The 15,835-nt window shown below is 44.8% G+C and overlaps 1 protein-coding gene across 2 annotated transcripts in view; it reads right to left on the bottom strand.

The window, feature by feature from the left end:
- Positions 1 to 15,835, bottom strand: part of COLQ (collagen like tail subunit of asymmetric acetylcholinesterase) — a 155,749-nt gene that overhangs the window by 76,047 nt on the left and 63,867 nt on the right. Inside the window, exon 2 of one of the 2 annotated variants that reach the window (XM_073550719.1) lies at positions 2,675 to 2,775. In XM_073550719.1, the coding sequence (XP_073406820.1) occupies positions 2,675 to 2,775 (101 nt within the window). Of the gene's footprint in view, positions 1 to 2,674; positions 2,791 to 15,835 lie in introns of both variants that reach the window. The other variant, XM_073550718.1, reaches the window with a different exon arrangement.

A 15,835-nucleotide genomic window follows, 5' to 3' on the forward strand; every position in this document is an offset into this window, starting at 1 on the left:
AAATTCAGCACACCACATCCTCCCGCTGATACTGTTTCTTAGGGTATGTTCCCACGGTCAGTAAACGCTGCAGGTTTGACGCTGCATACATCCGCAGCGTTCAACCCACAGCGGCCAGATGTTACAGCATAGTGGATGGGATTTCAAGAAACCCCATGTCCACTATGTGTGCACCGCAGAGACGCAGCCTGTCTATTTATCTTGTAGAGACGTGAGTCTCCGCAAGATAAATTTCACCCGTCCAGTGTATTGGACGCATTGAATCCGCAAGGTTCAATGAAGACATGCGGAATCACCTGTGTTCAAAAGCCAGCAGCGCTTTGGACGCAGTGGACATGTGCAGCGTTCAAAGCGCTGCCGGTTACTGACTGTGGGGACGTAGCCTTAGAGTCCCTTTGCACGGACTGACCGATGCATGACACGACCAGCAGTGTGCACTGAGCGATCTCTACTGATCGCTCAGTATGCACAGGCTGCCATAGTTCTCGGCAGTGCGATGTTTACACAGGACGATGCACCGCCGAGAACAATGACCTTTTGTGCAGCGTAAAAGATCATTTCACAAGATGCACGAGCATTTTCCTTATTCCATGAGATATCAGCAGCCTGTGCAACACACCAAGATATTTGTGAAATGAGCGCTTTTAACAGCTCTATTCATGATTATCTTGCAGTGTTCACTCAACTTAAGCCCTTCTCTATAGTGCAACCATTACCTTATCTTGCACTGCTGATAACTAACAAGCCAGGAACATTTCTGTGTAAAGTGAATGGCTCTATAATGTTGTGGCATATCTGTTATAATTCTAGCTAGCCATAATGGCTATGAGCAATGATCTCAATGTCTATCTACCAGGGACAATGTTTTCTAAATTAAGTGCTTTATTTGTTTCAAAGAATCAAGGATTAAAATTACAGTTTAAATTACTTTCTGTAATCAAAAACAAGGTTTTTATTCTCGTTGCTAAACATAGAATGCTTTTTTAACTTTCTGATTTAAAACACTAGTTGAATTACAAACATGTAACGATACATCATAATATATCACGCCTGGGCACAGCATCCTATGACTAATGACACATGGATGATGAATGTTTTGTCAGGTTAATGATTGCCCAGGGCTCATATACTGTTCTGGCACACAGTGAAGCATAAAGTAACAGCCCAATGAACCCTGGGGAGAGGTTGCATTTTACTGGAACGTCCTTCTGAAAGAGTAGCCTATATAGTAATCAGTAAAGGCTGCACACACAGCTAATGAAATTCACTAGCTTCTATTAGCTAGATTGGATGCAGCTCTCAGTGGCAGGTTTCACATGAGTAATTGTTTTCAAGGGCAGAATAGAAAACCTACCAGATGAAGAATCACAGATTCCTGAAATCATAAATCAAAGTAGGGAAATGTATTTATTTTTTCTTCACTGATACAATATAACCCTTTCCTTGGTACAGTAGTTCTATAAGTGATTTTATTAAACCTATTGTAAGTGTATTGAATAATTGCTAACATTCTTGCATAGTATGGGGTCGAAGACTATTAACAATTCACTATGATCAAGCTGTGTCAGACTGCTTTGTTTAAACACATTACAGAAAATTATACTGATCCTCCATCCATACGAAACATGTGCACTGTGACTTTGGTGCTGAGATTGCATACACAGGACATGTCAGCAATAAGATTTCTTATGCCGCCTGTGAAGCAACCCTTTATAAATAGACCCTCTTGGAAGGTGGTTCACTACAAATTCAGGTCCGATAGGGTTACCTTCAGTCTGTTGTTACCTGAAGGCCAGGCTTACTAAAATATTTTCTGAAGCCCTAGCTGACCAGCCTGACACTACCACATGGGATGGCAAAATTGTCCTTTTTTTCAGTGTTTTTCTTAAATTGTGAAAAGTGATCACACTGGCGCTAATCTAAATGTACCTAAAAAACAAGCAGCTGGCAGCCTGGAAGATATGGTGTGCTGATCTGCCTTGAAGATTGTAAACTGGTCAAATGAAAAGTGGATTGCCGCGCTCAATAACAAATTGCAGCGTTGCTGCTGAAATTAAACTAATCTGTCTTAGACCCTGGGAGCTAGTCAATGGAAATAGGTTGCCACACTAAGTAACAGCTTGCAGCGTTATTGCTGAGAATGAATGAACACTCTCTAAAATTCCTAGTGAAGGCACTTACATTGACAGGCTGGGGAACGCAAGATGTAATCCTGCATGTGATGATCAGACCTCGGTGGAGTTTTCGGCACAATGTCCAGCAATGTCTGATGCTGGGGAGCGTCCTCCTGTTAAGAAAAGACCCCATGGAAATGCTGAAAGGCACAGCGGATGGCCACGGCCGACGTCGCCGCTGTGTGGTAGCGTGGTGAGCGGGGGGTGTGGTTGAGCGCTGACATCACCTGTCCGTGAATGACGGACGTGTGCAAGGGCCAATCCTGACGCGTGTCGAGGGAACCGTCCTTCTTTCTCAAGGTATCAAGACAGATTAGTTTAATTTCAGCAGCAACGCTGGATCTTGTTATTGAGAGCGGCAATCCACTTTTCATTTGACCAGTTTTTCTAAATTGCTTCTGTTGTTATATGTACAATTCTGGCCATTTATTGAAGTCAAATATTGCTTTTGTTTCCCATCAGTATGTGATGAGATGACCTCCACTTATCTAGGTACTTACTGTGCTTCTGCGATCTCTGAAGAATGGTGGTGGTGGGAATATTGGTGGTGGTGGAGGCGTTAGGAGGCAACATTCTCCACTATTAGTTCGCTTCTTCTGTTCTAAGGAAGGAAACGCTGGTTAAAAAAAAAAAAAAAAAAAAAAGAAGTGTATTTCAAATGTATCACAAGACAAACTTTTTGTATTTTTTAAAGCTAAGAATACAAATAAACTAGCTCTACCCCTTTCAAATTTAAAACTCTTTTCACATAAATATTGAGCCTTTCATCGTCAGTATACAGTATGTCAAATTGACATCCCAATGATATACCACTGTATAGACATAGAGTGGCATACAGGCTTCCATGTTAGAATATGATATGCCATGCATCATATAGTTTATTTTGTAGGATGTTGCTGCATAGAGAAGTAGTTACCAATGCATTTTTTTACTTTATGACCATTTATTGTGTTTCGCTTTTAAATACAGTTAAAAAAGTATACAAATTTAAAGATGCCTGAAAAAAGGATACCATAAGGCGTTGCATGAATAATGAGGGCCTGTGAATTTGTTTGTATGAGCTAAAATCTTTCCCAAACGAAGGGTATAAATGCAACGTAAACATAACCTAAACTGTAAACATTACCAATATCAATATCTACGCATGATTTATACAAATGTTAAAATTTGTGAACAAAAATTTAGTTTCAAACAATGTAAATACTTTACCTTCTCTTACATTGTCTCTCTTAATTGGTACTATTGTTTCCCCAGTATTGACCTATGTATTTATTATACTGTAACCTACTTTCTTATTTCATGTCTAAATCAATAAAAATAATCATAAAAAAACCCAAAATGTTCTAATTCACATGGACTGAACTAAGATCATGAAGCATGAAATCAAAGCAAGTGCAATGCTCAGTATCTCAGATACATAGATATTACATTAAAATATTGTGGGAAAAGTGTACCAGAAACGCACAATAATATGAAATTAAGTCAAGCTCTGTCCATATCCCCTGTTTGGCCACATTCACATGTGGCGCCCCTGAGGGTTCAGTCACCACAGAGGTACTGCACCTCCTCCTGAGGTGTGTTACCCCACCATCCAGGTAAGGTGGAGACTCCTGACCACGCACCAACACCTGCACCACACACCACAAAGTAGTGTAGGACGAAACGTGCTGGGTGGTGGGTGGAGCTTAGTTACATTAAAGAGAGCGGGAAGAGTTTAGGTAGAGAGTCAGAGTTGTTGTGGAGTTGGAGAGAGAAGATCCCCAGAGAGAGGGGTAGATGGATGGAAGTGCGGCAGCAGATCCCAGTGACCTGGGTATGCTGAAACAGGAAAGGAAGAGAGAGAGAGCGACATAGACTGAAAGCCTGATTTTCCATAGAAAGAAAGATTAGTACGGAACGTGAGGAGTAAAAGAGAACAGAGGACTTGGGTTAGATGAGAACCCTTCCTTGAAGTTCTAAGCGCAAGGCCGGGGCCCGGTCCCCGAGGTTTTATGGATACTAATGGTCCTGCAGCAGACACCGGAGGAATAGAAGGAGTGACCGCTTTATTCCCACACAAGACTTGGGAGCACAACAGCAACTGGATAGTGAGTCAGGACTTAGTAGACAGGAGTCCCCGAAGCAGGCTACAGCTGTCTGCCATACAAGTAGAGTTCATAAGAACATCGGACAGGAGGAACTCCAGTGTAACTCAGTACTAGGAGTACTTCATTTAAAAGCGCTATAAGAGGAGACGTTCAGAAAGTCACATGTTGGCGGAGTGTTGGAAGGGAGTATTCCATCTGGCCTGGAAGTTGACTGAGTCCCTAACGCGGAGGACACGACACAGAGGCAGGCACCTGTTTGTACAACAGACTGTGAGTAAAGTTTTGGAACTACATGCCCTGGTGTCCTCCACTTATTCCTTCGTCAACCTGCCCAGCACTGCTACATCCCTCGCGCCTGACACTACACCATCTAAGTGTCACCTCACGTACACTGCCCCGGGACTATAGCCCTGTGTTATGAATGAGTCACCGTAGGAGGCAAAAACAGAAATACAAGCTAAGTCCAGAAAACCAGAGAAGTTGGCAACTATCAGATTGCAGACCCCTGAACCTATCAACACAACTAGCAGTAGCCGTGGGGGGTTCCTACGATGCCCTAGACCCCTCGATCACAGCTGGAGAATTAAATAGGCCTAAAGAAAGAAAGGGGAAATCTAAACTGCCCCAGAGCAGACCCCAAAGCAATAGGCAGCCCCCAACATATAATGACGGTGAAGCAAGATGAAAACACTAACACAGACAGAAAGATAGACTGAGCAAAGACAGGGCCCAAAACTACCTAGATAGGAAAGGACAGGAAGGCTGCTGTCTGCAATCTGCCAAAACCCTATCAAACACATAAGCCAACAAGCTGATATGAAAAAGGCCCTGAAGCAGCTAGGCTTCAAAAACTAAATCAGCACTCAGGTATTTTCAGAAGACAGAGCTAAAGGAATTCAGCACACCCCAGTAGGGAATGGCAGAAATCCAAAAAAACAAAGCAAAACAAAGTCAAAGTACCAATGCAAAAGGCCGAGCAGCAAACTTAGCTTTAGAGGAGCAGGAATTCAGACTGGTCTCCAAGGATCCCACAGAGAAATCACCCGCAGGGCAGAAGGGCGTCGGCAGCCTTATATCCAGTCAGTAACTCCACTCAGCCAGTCATCATCATCAGCCTCAGGTGTTTGATAATCAGGCTCACTACCTTTCTTTACCAGAAGAGGGAGTACCTCAGGCCTCAGTAGTGAAGGGGAAAATGAACTCACAACAGCCCTGCCTGTGGAGGGCTATAACATCACTGCTGCAACACACCATCTGTCCCAGAGGATCTGTCTGCAGCGTCGGCTTACATCTCTATTGCCGAACACCAAAGGTGGCGTCACAAATCACTTATCCTAAGCACACTGAACATTCTCCTTTTAACAATGGGTGCCCAGGGCCACGGGCCAGGTCCCAGCTGCCGTGACATCTCCCATTAAAGCTCATCGGGCCCGGTTCCAAGTACCCCACAGCCCTGGATGTGAGGGCGACCCATTTTAGCGTCACGAACAGGATGACGAGACCCGATGCCATCGGGTTCTGTGTGCCTGAGATTTGTTGGACTTAAAACTTTTGGAAATGCGCAGAAGACCTAATTTAATAGACTGTAAAATGAATGCTAAAAATGGCCGCCAGCGTGGTGAAGAAGGGCGTGACAACATGGGTGGTCCTAAGAAAAGACCGCGAACTGTCCTGGGCTTCCCCTGTCTGAACTTCTATGTGACAGCGACATGGCCTACCCCCCGAGGGGTTCGTATACTGGCTTGGTATGGAGGAGTTGGAAGAAGATGCCGCCCCCAGAAGGAGGAGCAGAAGCCAGTGGCGGGAAAAGAGCCCAGGCAGGAAGGAGAACGCCAGAACTCCATATTGGGAGGAGAAGGGAGGAGGAGGCCTGCGGAGCACGAGGAGGTTGAGCTGAATCTCCCCAGTGCAATGGCTGAAGGCTCCGACCTGGCTTCCAGGATGAACCGCCAGCAGCTGGAGGACGAGATTGCCCAGCTGACGCACCATTTACGACTGAGGCAGGAAGCCTTATGGACCTTGAATCTGCAGCGCACCCAGGAGGGGCCTACACCCGCGGTACCCGTGTCACCGGTACCTGCCACCGCTACACCAGATCTCCACCTGGAAGACCCTGACCGGGCCTGTGCCGGACTACCCCCTGAATTCTCCTTGTCGGAGGCTGGCCTGCTGGAGCTCGAAATGGGGGTGTTGGATGAGTCATCCGGGAGCACCAGGCTGATGGAGATGGGGAAATGGAAGAAATCCCTGCTGAGGAGGGCGCGGTTGGAACAGGCGCACACTATACGACACCTTGAGGGCATGGGAGAGTCTAGGCCGCTTTGGGGCATTGAAACGCGTCATGGGTTCTCTTGGCCGCAGCTGCAAAACCCCCGTGTAGCCTCCTACCAATGCAAGCAGGCCACGGCATCCCTAGATGTTAGACCAAGGACCAGAACAGTGGTACTCCCTGAGGATGAAGAATCGTATCCATTGGTACCAGATGCCATTCCTACCGACTTACTGGTGGCAGAGACATCACCAGCAACAGCCGATATGCCTACCCTAGCTGTACCTCGGGCAGCAGCTGTTTCCAGAATTTCTACTGAGGATCAGCGATTTCTCAACCCATCTGGGCACCCAGAGCATCTCCCCTGGGAGCAGCCCAAGCAACCAGCTTCCGGAACCCCAGGAGGGGATAACTGGCCATAATGTTGATCTAAACTAACTTTTGTTGCCCAGGAGGGTATTTGCACCTTTGCTCTTGTTTTCTATTTTTTTTTGGTTATCATGTTTTTGTTTTTTTGTTTTCTGCCCAGTTTGGTTGGCATCCTTTACACTTGAACTGTGGAGATCATGGACGCTGAGTGATCCAGAACTACTAATGTACATAGTTTGCACCTCTTTTGGTGCTTTCTCTTGGTTTTACATAGGAACCTGCCCTTGGAACAAGGACTTATAACAAGGACTACCTCGTTATAAGGACATTTCCAGACATGATGGCCGGTCCAATGTCTACTCTTTGCACTTATTGATAATGCTTAGTATTTTTGAACAAGAAACTAGAAAGTGATAGCGTGAAGTGAAAGTATTAATGACAGATTTCATAGGGTTTAATTGAGAAAGAAATACAGTGAATGTTTTACAATGTTTGAATAAAGATGTGAGAATTGAATAAAAATATGCAGATGACGAATCAGGCAATAACGGTTGTCACTCCTAAGACAAAAGGAAAGAAGAGAGTAGAAAATGTGAAAGATAACAGAAAAGAAATGTGTTCCTAGAAAATGTGTCAAAACTAAAGGAACAAGAAAGCGCAATAGGGTCTTATCCGGGTAAATGCTGGAGAAGTAGATTAGATTATACTCACCCTTTTTAGGAGAGGTTCAAGCATGTAGGATCAGTAATCTGCTTGCTGCACGTCCAAAGGTCAGCTCCGCGACCGCTTACACATCAGATTTTGGAATAAATTCTTGGACTTTTGTGCGCTACCAGATAAATTCACCAATCCAATATTTAAGAGAAAGATTAATCCATTTATTTCCCAACGCGTTTCGAAATGTGTACCATTTCTTCTTCAGGGGATGACATATATGATCAAACAGAACTGTCACAGATTATATACAGCATGATTTGGCGCCGTTTTTTTGAAATCATGCTGTATATAATCTGTGACAGTTCTGTTTGATCATATATGTCATCCCCTGAAGAAGAAATGGTACACATTTCGAAACGCGTTGGGAAATAAATGGATTAATCTTTCTCTTAAATATTGGATTGGTGAATTTATCTGGTAGCGCACAAAAGTCCAAGAATTTATTCCAAAATCTGATTCCTAGAAAATGTGTTACTCAAGCTGATAGTGAATTTGCTGCCATAGCACTTTAAAATAGGTAACATAGCTTTAAATATAGATAAACTGTTAAATTGTTTGTAGCGTACAAGAAACAGTGCCTCCCACATTGGGAAGTTTAGTATAAGACATGTTCATTATGCAATATAAAAATTTGTATGTTCCTGTATTGTCAACTTTGTTTCCTTGCAGCCTGCGGATGTGCTGTGTTTAATGGGGGGGTATGTGGCGCCCCTGAGGGTTCAGTCGCCACAGAGGTACTGCACCTCCTCCTGAGGTGTGGTACCCCACCATCCAGGTAAGGTGGAGACTCCTGACCACGCTCCAACACCTGCACCCCACACCACAAAGTAGTGTAGCAAAGCACCTTCGGCAGCTCCCTGCTTGGAGTGTAGCAAAGCACCCATTGCTGGCTCCCTGCTTGGAACACAAAACGTGCTGGGTGGTGGGTGGAGCTTAGTTACATTAAAGAGAGCGGGAAGAGTTTAGGTAGAGAGTCAGAGTTGTTGTGGAGTTGGAGAGAGAAGATCCCCAGAGAGAGGGATAGATGGATGGAAGTGCGGCAGCAGATCCCAGTGACCATGGTCTGTTGGCACAGGAAAGGAAGAGAGAGAGAGCGACATAGACTGAAAGCCTGATTTTCCATAGAAAGAAAGATTAGTACGGAACGTGAGGAGTAAAAGAGAACAGAGGACTTGGGTTAGAAGAGAACCCTTCCTAGAAGTTCTAAGTGCAAGGCCGGGGACCGGTTCCCGAGGTTGTATGGATACTAATGGTCCTGCAGCAGACACCGGAGGAATAGAAGTAGTGACCGCTTTATTCCCACACAAGACTTGGTGGCACAACAGCAACTGGATAGTGAGCCGGGACTTAGTAGACTGGAGTCCCCGAAGCAGGCTACAGCTGTCTGCCGTACAAGTAGAGTTCATAAGAACATCAGACAGGAGGAACTCCAGTGTAACTCAGTACTAGGAGTACTTCATTTAAAAGCGCTTTAAGAGGAGACGTTCAGAAAGGCACATGTTGGCGGAGTGTTGGAAGGGAGTATTCCATCTGGCCTGGAAGTTGACTGAGTCCCTAACCCGGAGGACACGGCACGGAGGCAGGCACCTGTTTGTACAACAGACTGTGAGTAAAGCTTTCGAATTAAATGCCCTGGTGTCCTCCACTTATTCCTGCGCCAACCTGCCCAGCGCTGCTACATCCCTCGCGCCTGACACTACACCATCTAAGTGTCACCTCACCTACACTGCCCTGGGACTACAGCCCGGCCTGTGGAGGGCTATAACATCACTGCTGCACCACACCATCTGTCCCAGAGGATCTGTCTGCAGCGTCGGCTTACATCTCTATTGCCGAACACCACAGGTGGCGTCACAAATCACTTATCCTAAGCACACTGAACATCCTCCTTTTTACAATGGGCGCCCAGGGCCACGGGCCGGGTCCCAGCTGCCGTGACATCTCCCATTAAAGCTCATCGGGCCCGGTACCGAGTACCCCACAGCCCGGGGTGTGAGGGCGTCCCACACACAATCAGTATTTGGTCAGTATATTACCTCAGTATTTGCAAGCTAAAACCAGGAACAATCAGAGGAAAAGTATAATAGAAACACGTCACCACTTCTGTATTTATCACCCACTCCTGGTTTTGGCTTACAAATACTGAGTTAAAATACTGACCAAATACTGAACATGTGAACGTGGCCTTAGGAGTTGTCTCGCTAACTACACCCTCCCTGGCAAAATTAACTGTTTGCTGGTAGTCTTGGAAACCATATCCACAACATTCAATTAGACCACAATTTGGGTTGTTCTTCCCATTTGCCTAGATTCTCTTTTAGACCGCCATCTACTGCACACGGTTTAGTGCTTATCTTGGAAGGAGATTCACGCCGTGTATAGTCAGAGAAGTTCAAATGTCTTCCAGTCATCAATAACTGAACTCTGTCACAAGAGTCACTACTATATTTTTAAGCATCACATTTTAGCTGCTATGCAGAGAATTTTTCTAACATAGTTTCCTTGGCTGTTTCAGCTTACAGTCAATTCTACTGTCTAGACATGGGGCAGACATGAGGTGCTCAGTCAATGATGTTGCTCAAGGCAAGAGAACAAAACCTCTTTTCTGTAGCATGCACTGTTTAAAGGTAATCTGTCACCCTTTTTTTGGACTATGAGCTGCCGGCATCGATATCAGGTGCTTATCTACAGCATTCTGTAATGCTGTAGATAAACCTCCGATGTAACCTGAAAGATAAGAAAAACGAGTTATATTATACTCGGGGGGGGCGGTCCGTTCTTGGGCCAATGGGTGTTGCGGTCCAGCGCCTTCCATCTTCATACTATATCGTCCTCTTCTTCCCTTCCTGTTGTGGCTCAGGCGCAGGCGCACTGCTCTGCCCTGTTGAGGGCAGAGCAGAATACTGCAGTGCGCAGGTGCCGGACCTCTCTCAGCGCCTGCATACTGCAGGACTCTGCTCTGCCCTCAACAGGGCAGAGCAGTGCACCTGCGCCGGAGCCACGACAGGAAGGGAAGAACAGGACGGCTTTGTATGAAGATGGGAGGCGCCAGACCGGACCGCGACGCCCATCGGACCAGACCGGACACCGGGGTGAGTATAATCTAACTTTTTTTTCTTATTTTTCAGGTTACATCGGAGGCTTATCTACAGCATTACAGAATACTGTAGATAAGCCCCTGATGACGATGCTGGCAGCTCATAGCCCAAAAAAGTGTGACAGATTCCCTTTAACTCTATTTCTTCTTAGGCCACGTTCACATGTCCAGTATTTGCTAAGTATTTTACATCAGAATATGAAAGCCAAAACCTGGAGTGGAACAATCAGAGGGAAAGTATAATAGAGACACGTCACCACTTCAAAAACAGCAGCCAGCGTCTACACCTGGGACCTTCGAGTGCTCATCCAAGAAAAAACAGTTTTGTAGCATACATGTATTAGAGAAGGATGAATGGCACTCACCAGGCTGAAAATGAAACTTTATTGGAAAATCTTCAACGGGAGAATGGAAACAGGGATGCAGGAATGACGACGGCCTTTTCACGCAAATGCGTAAAAGCGCATTTGCGCGAAACGGCAGTCATCATTCCTGCACCCCTGTTCCCATTCTGCCGTTGAAGATTTTCCAATAAAGTTTCTGTCATGGTTAGGACATGGTTAATGTCCTGTTCTCACAGGGTTAACTTTTGCCGGCCTCTCTTTGGATCTGGGAGGGGTATTTATACTCACTCCAAACTAGCATTCTCTGTCAGTTATACTGCTGTTTTGGTGTGTCTGACCCCTGGTGCGTGTGTACTCTGCGTTGTTTGTTTGCTTCCCGTGTATGACCTGGCTTGTTCCTTCACTCTGTACTCCGTCTCTCGTTTTGGTACTATTGTCTTTTCTGGTTCTGACCTCCTGGCTTGGCTATCGTTACTCCGTTACAGTTTACCCCTATTGTACAGTCTAATGCCCGTTCTGGTTTTCTGATCTATTGCTACATCCTGACTATCCATTCTGTCTAATCCTTTGGTACAGTATTGCGATCTCGTGCTTTGACCTCAGCTTGATCTGGTTTCTGTCTCTGTCTATGCCCCTTGGTAACATTGTCCTGTAGTTACCTTTCTAGGAGTTTCCTTGCAGCTCCTAGCTCTGTAGAGCTTAGGCCACACCCCCAGCAGTCACGTGCTTCAGGTCCTGGAGTATGCATTGTCACCACTGCTGCCCGCTCTGCAGGTATCTTTGTGCACAGTCTTTGTACTCAGGACACGCGCACTGGCTCAGTGAGCAAGTGCAGTGCGGTGTTACTGACAGTTTCATTTTCAGCCTGATGAGTGCCATTCATCCTTCTCTAATACATGTATACTCACATGGATGGTAATACTTACACGGATGGTAATACATGGATGGCAATACTCACATGGATGGCAATACTCATATGCATAGCAATACTCACACAGATGTGTGAAGGTGGCCTTGGCCTTAGAGGTGTACAGATGTATACTGTTTGACCAATCTTATGTTCTGTATTGCATCCAATTTTTATGGATACCTTACCATTATTATCAGGAACCTGTATTTGACCATGTACATTTTATACTGTAAGGGCTCGGTCACATGAGCGTATAACTCAGCTGTCATCTGCTTTTAACAGCCACTGGTGGAATCGCAATCCAACCGCGGCTGTTCACATATTAAATGCCACTGTCAATCACTGTGAATAACTCCAGAAGCACATCACAAACTCTGCCCATTGGCACCCCTGTCACATGACCTCGGGGCACTGATGGGTTAGCATGACAGCCGGGGATCTACAGAAGACACCCAAGCTTGTCATTGCAGATCTCCTATGAACACAGGCTACGTTCGTAGGAGATTATGATTTCTACTACACATAGAAGGGCTTTAGCTATGTGTAGGCCTTCACATGGCCATATTGATGGGCAAATAAAAACGGTTATGGCTCTAAGAATAAGGGGAACAAAAAAGGAAAACGCAAAAACGGGTAATCGCAAGGTCCTGAAGGGGTTAATTAGCAAATCACAATCTTTATTTCTAGGTAGGTAGTCACTAAAGAATTAAAATGTCCGCTGTCCTGTTACACCATTGTTTCTCAACTCAAGACCCACCAACAGCACATGTTTTCAGGATTTCCTTAGGTGGTAATTCCACCACATGTGCAATGTGAATAGAAATCGTGAAAACATGACTTGTTGATGGGTCTTGAGGACTGGAGTTGAGAAACGTTGTGTTACACTGACATAAACCTGTCCTAGAATTTTAGGACAGGTGCCTGTGAGCAGGTGCAGTAGGAAGCTCCGTCTCTTCTCCCTTCACAGGTAGGAAGATGTTCTCTACTACTGGAGATGGATCTGAGGTAAGAAGAGGCCGCTCAAATCTCTCAGCACAATGTCTTTCTAAATGACTGTGCAGGATACAGCTTAACTCCAGGTCCCAGTGGCAGAGCTCCTCCTGCACCTGCTCACAGGCTCCTGTCCTAGCATTGTAGGACAGGCTTCTCTCAGTGTGACAAGATGGTGGTCATTTTAATCCTATAGTAATTACCTCCCTAGGAAAAACTATTGTGATTTAATGATTAAATTATATCAGAATTTATTTATAATGACATTTCCTTTAGTTTTATTTTTTATCCCTGGGGTACCCTTTTAAAGAGTTTTCACTAATTTGCCCATGACTCTGAGATTTCTACGATTCGCAGTCATTTTTGGACACAATGCTGGACTAATTGTTCTACTCTGTTTGTTTATAGTAAGGATCTGATACTTTTCACAGACATTCTCATTAAACACTTGCACATTCATGTGCCCTGCTCCAGCTGTCCTGAAGGCTTGTCTTCAATTCAAGTGACTCATTGGCTTCTATGAACATTGATTGACAGACTAAACCGATCCGAGGAGCGCTGCTGACATAACATCACAGGTGTCTTTCCTACTTGGGAGCAGATCAAAACTAATAATAAACAAGCTGGGTGATACACATTACGTACTTAATACTGACACGACTCCAGTGCCTCCATTCATTATTTTCCCACACTCCCCTGGACATCCTGCTTGTATTAATTTCCCTATGTGCTTACTGGAGAGAGTGACTTAGGATTCCAGATATAAAACAGTTGAGCAGGGCAGAGCTGCGTGAAAACAAAGCTTCTATTTAGGCTATGTTCACACATTGCTTTTTTGCTGCTTTTTCTTCTGCAGCCAAAATCTGATACATTAGCAGTAAAAAAGCTGCAGACAAAAAGCAGGTTTTGCTGGCTTTTTTGCTACTTTTCTTACTGCGTTTCTGCTTCGTTTTTTGCTGTGTTTTCAGGATCCCAACATTCAGCTTTGCTTCCACCACGCAAGCATGAACAATGCAAGGTGTTAGGGTATGTGCACACGTTGCGGATTCTGCTGTGGAATTTTCAGCTCAGATTTTGCTAAATCCGCAGGTAAAACGACCTGCGTTTTACCTGCGGATTTAGTGCAGATTTCCCGCAGATTTCCCCTGCTTTTTTACACCTGTGGATTTCTGTAATGGATCAGATGTCAAAACGCTGCGGATCTGCACAAAAGAGGTGACATGCTGCAGCTTTGAATCCGCAGCAAATCTGCACGGAAAAATCCACAGCATGTGCACAGCGTTTTTTTGTTTGTTTGTTTGGTTTTTTTTTACATAGGCTAAAATGGTAATGTACATCACTTGCAGATCTGCTGTGGATCCGCAGGGCCAAATCCGCTGTGGATGAGCAGCAGAATCCGCAACGTATACACATACCCTTAGGGCACCAAATCAAGACATGTTTAACCATAAAATATGTTTCAAAAAAGGGCAAATTTATCAGATAATTTAGTGGGAAAAAAAAATTATGTTTGAAAAATAGTGACTATTCTGAACAGAAATGTGAATAAAAAAATACAGAATTACAAATGTAACAACAGAGGGGCAGTTAAATTGGCCTGTAATAGTTTACCTAACAACTCTTTCAGATGTCCATGTCTCCGGTACGTGTGGTGACACTTTTCACACGTAGATCCATTCATGTGAATGGGTCTGTGCACATGTCAGTGTGTTTCCACAGACCATATGTTCATGGGCAAAATATGCTGACATATTCATTTTTTTTTTTACCAGCAGCAAGGGCCGCAAAATTTCCTGCACGCGTGCACACAGATGACACCTAGGTATGTCATCTGAGTGACACGTACCAGCGTCTGAGAAACAGCGGTGCAGTTAGCACTGTTCCCCAGCGCTGGGTGCTGCAAACCGCTCGCATCATTCTCAACTGCTCTGCCAGCGATCAGAGCGAGCAGGGGAGAATGATGGGAGTTATATTGAACTGATAACAGCGACAACAGGCGGCGACTCATAGGGACTATCAATCCCATCAGCCTACACCTGCTGCCACTAATAACAGTGAGAGCAGGTGCTGGCTGACTGGAGTATTCAACACCCACCGCCTAAGCTATAAATAAATAAAAAATCCAGTGTGGGTTTGCCTGTATTTTTGACAACCAGCCAGGCAAAAGTGACAGCTGGGGGCTGTAACCCTCAGCTGTCAGCATTAGCAAGGCTGGTTATCAAGAATAGAGTGGTCCACACACTGTTTTTTCAATTATTTAAATAAATAATTTTAAAAAATGGTGTGGGGTCCCCCGGCTTTTTTGACAACCAGCCTTGCTAAAGCAGACAGCTGGGGGCTAGTATTCTCAGACTGGTAAGGGGCCATGGATATTGAGCTCCTCAGCCTAAAAATAGCAGCCCGCAGTCGCTCAGAAAAGGCACAGCTATTAAATGCACCAATTCTGCAGCTTTGCCCAGCTCATCCCACTTGCCCTGTAGCAGTGGCAAGTGGGATTCATATTTGTTGGGTTTATGTCACCTTTGTATTGTCTGGTGACATCAAAGCCATCATCTTAGTAATAGTGAGGTGTCTATAACACACAGCAAGTATAAAGTCTTTTATTTGAAATCAAAGCAAAACACACTTTTTCTATTTAAAAATAAAAGCTCATTCATCAGTGGTTCAACCGAGTGCCAAGATGCGACCGTCCAGGCTGAAAACTATTTATCCCCACACATGGATTACGGCGTGGGGCCGAACGATTGACAGGTGAGGGATATTGCTGTTTTTTTATTTTTGTTTTATTACAGGAGACGTTAGCTTCAATGGCATGGACGTTAGGCGAGTTTCCCATTTTTATTTAAAAATAACAAACATTTAGGATATGATTCCACTT

This window comes from Dendrobates tinctorius, unplaced genomic scaffold (genome assembly GCF_039654945.1).
Source record: "Dendrobates tinctorius isolate UK_male_01 unplaced genomic scaffold, ASM3965494v1 ptg000167l, whole genome shotgun sequence".
Classification (NCBI taxonomy): Eukaryota; Metazoa; Chordata; class Amphibia; order Anura; family Dendrobatidae; genus Dendrobates; species Dendrobates tinctorius.